The sequence below is a fragment of the Amphimedon queenslandica genome, unplaced genomic scaffold (assembly GCF_000090795.2).
Source record: "Amphimedon queenslandica unplaced genomic scaffold, v1.1 AMPQUscaffold_11194, whole genome shotgun sequence".
In the NCBI taxonomy this organism is placed as follows: Eukaryota; Metazoa; Porifera; class Demospongiae; order Haplosclerida; family Niphatidae; genus Amphimedon; species Amphimedon queenslandica.
The window spans coordinates 92-3,674 of NW_003548561.1; the positions used below are offsets into that span (position 1 = coordinate 92).

Below are 3,583 nucleotides of genomic sequence, written 5' to 3' on the forward strand. Positions count from 1 at the left end.
TTTGTCACTGTGCTTGTTTATCAAGGTGATATACATCAGTAGTGTATTGCTGAAAGGTGAGTTTAACAGATGTACAAGTATATATTATTAGTAGTAAAAGCCACACAATGACAACCCACAATTATGACAAAGACTACTGAGTAATTGATAAGAAATAAAATAACTTTTAAGATATGACCTTTTGATTATTAGTGCTTGTATCAATGTATCAAACAGTTTGTGTGTGTTAATTCTTACCTTAATATCACGTCCTCCTAATAGTGACAGGTTACTAATATCTGATAATGATTCATCAGCTAGGATCTCCTTCACCTTTTCACCTTTACTACCATCACACTTTACTAAAAACTCTTCTCTCTTGTCAATAGCAGACAGTATATCATTTACACTATACACTGTCCTTTCTCTTGGTGTATTCACAGGATAGGCTAGTTCTTTATGACCAATAACTAACTGTTTTACCTCTAGACTGGGACAAGATTCTTTATAAACACTCATTACCTCTCCTATCACATCTCTTCTTAGAGACACCATATTGTCACTGTAACCTTTCTCACAGGACATCATTACTAGTACACACTGGCTCTCATCCACAATCTCTACCAGTGATCCTACACCATGACCATTAAACCAATAAAGTCCATTCTTCCAAAATGTACAACGTCGCTTTAACTTGTCACCTTCTTGAGGCTGAGCCATTTTAAAAGCAAGATGTAATGAGAGGACATGGAAGTATCGAGGAGGAAAGAAATCATGTTCTCTAGTACACTGTAGACACCAACCGAACTGGTACACTTCACTAGTCATCTTCTTAGGTCTATCAGTAGACAAAAGACATGAAAAGAACAACAACCTTTCTCCTCTTCTTTGAGTCTCTGAGGTACAGTCTCCTGTCTCCTCTCTATCTCCTGCTATTAAGTTTGTCATTCTTAGGAAAGATGGATCCAATTCTTGACAAAGTTCCATGTTCTTTAGGAAACAGATCAACATGTCAGGATCATATTCAGGGAAGAGTCTAGTCAGACCAGACACACTAACAATACCAGTATTGCTAGCAATGTCAACATGTTCTTTAAATGTCTTTGGAGCAAAGAGAATCCCATCCACCTCAGTTAGTAGTATACCCTTATTCACAACAACCCATACCTTGTCTTCACTTTTGAGAACATTGATCAAACCAATTGAGTGCAATGAATGAAGAACATCCAAGACGTCTTCTCTCTTATCTGGTATAACATAATCATTATTGTTCTTACCAGCAGATATTACATCAGAGAGGGTCAGTATATTCTCTTTTCTTTCCTCCAGTAGACCATACATCATGTGACAATAAAGACTCAAATTCCTTCCACTTGAACTACGAATTGACTCACAAGCACTAGACAACTTATGAAAGAAGGAATCCACACCACTCCCACCAAGCTTACGACAATCTAAAAAGACACTATCACACCTTTCCTTTATAATAGTCTCCTGTATTTCTTCTTTTCTCTTCCTTTCAACAGGATTACTTATCTCATCCACATGACTGACTATTACAATAACATGGCATTGATTAAGAGCTTTCTGTGCTTCATTCCTCACAACTGTTAGCCACTGATGAAGCTGTTTGACTGCTTCCTTCTCCAATATATTCACTACTATCAGGAACACACTACCAGAGCCTTGTAACAGATTCTCAATGACAGCACTGTGACTGGAGTAGTATTCTGAATGACCAGCAAAATCATGAAGAATGATGTTACCCAGTGTCCTGTGTTGTATTTTATAAGGAATGATGCCAGCAGTACAGGGCACTACCCCTCCAACATTTCTAAAGGAACCAAGAACAAAAGGGCCAGTAGCTGTGTCATTGATGACATGACTAAGAGTACTTTTACCAGCTTCAGGATTACCCACAAGGAGAACGTTAACATAAGAATCAATTGGATGAGATATTTTAATGTCACCAAACTTCTTGAAGATAGCAATGACAGTATCACTATCATGCCCTCTCACTTTAGCTAGTTGTAATGGTGTCTTCCCCTCATTGTCTTTAGCCAAAGGATCACAATTGCCTGCCGACAGTAAAAATTTAACAACTTGAGCTGTACCCAACCTGGCAGCACAATGAAGAGGTGTTTGTTCATATTTATCACGAGTCATTATATCACAGTTACACTCATTAATGAGGTACTTTACAACATCTATGTGTTTAACAGCACAATGAAGAACAGTCTGACCATAAGTATCACGATATTGTTTATCCATTATATGACCATTGATATTCATGACCATACACTTCAAGACATCAAGTAATCCTTCACTAGCTACATAATGAATAAAAGGGACACCATTTTTATCACGAGTCATTATATCATAGTTACACTCATTAATGAGGTACTTCACAACATCTATGTGTTTGACAGCACCAATCTGACCACTATTGTTGGTAGTCATTGGATAGTGATGAGTATTGATGAGGTACTTCATGACATCAAGTAATCTTTTACTTGCTACATCATGTAGAATAGTTTTTCCATATTTATTAGTGGTCATTATATCACAGTTACACTCATTAATGAGGTACTTTACAACATCTATATGTTTAACAGCACAATGAAGAACAGTCCGACCATTAGTATCACGATATTGTTCATCCATTATATGACCATTGATATTCATGACCATACACTTCAAGACATCAAGTAATCCTTCACTAGCTACATAATGAAGAAAAGGGACACTGCCATACCTAGTAGTACTCCTCATCATTGGATCACAGCCACACTCTTTAATAAGATATTCAACTATATTCACGTGATTGCCTTCAGCAGCTACATAAAGGTAGTATCCATGTGGAAGACAGGGTTGACCAGAATAGTAGTAGTATCCATGTGGACTAAAGTGATATTTTTTGATGAGTTCTCTTGTAATATCTAACCAGCCATTACTTATAGAAAAATAAAGCAGGTAAGGCTCATCCCGGTAAAGTAAATTAGGATCCTGTAAACGTAGTAACCGAACAGCTTCTTTATGATCTCTTCTTTCAAATACATCCGCGCATTCCTCCATCATTAAAACATTCCTAATCAATGAGAGGCCAAGGGAATGAGAGTAAGGAGCTGGCGCCGAGAGGAGAGAGACAACTATCAGAAAGCAAAAGGTCAGCACAGCTACACTTCATTGACTTCAAGTCTTCACTTCTGGTCCTTCAATTTCATTGGTCAGTTCACAATAACCACCCGTCTTAATAAGGCTATCATAAGACAATGCATTATTTACAATTACATTTACAGGAACAGTAGATCACCATGCTCTTGCTTTACAGCAAATATACAAATAGATCTATATTGTAATTTGATAAAAATATTAATTGTACGTACATTCACAGTATAATTCAGATAAATTTCAAACAAAGTATCATCATTATCATTATTATCATTATTTACAGTATAGTCTCTGGTATGACTGCAGGTATTACAAACCCAACCTGCAGTGACCTATGACCTCCTCCTCCTCCTTCACTCTCCCTCCTCTCACTCCTGGAACATGAATCAACATTAATATCACTATCAGTCACTGGATCATCCACTGATCCATT

General features: G+C 37.1%; 1 protein-coding gene across 1 annotated transcript in view; it reads right to left on the reverse strand.

Annotated features, from left to right (window-relative positions):
• Positions 1-3,171: 3,171 nt before the first annotated feature.
• LOC109589549 (xenotropic and polytropic retrovirus receptor 1-like) overlaps positions 3,172-3,583 on the reverse strand; it is a 5,001-nt gene continuing 4,589 nt past the window's right edge. Inside the window, exons 7-8 of the mRNA XM_020005611.1 lie at positions 3,432-3,573; positions 3,172-3,238 (exon numbers count right to left, since the gene is read on the reverse strand). Coding sequence (XP_019861170.1) covers positions 3,172-3,238; positions 3,432-3,573 — 209 coding nt within the window. The remainder of the gene's footprint in view (positions 3,239-3,431; positions 3,574-3,583) is intronic.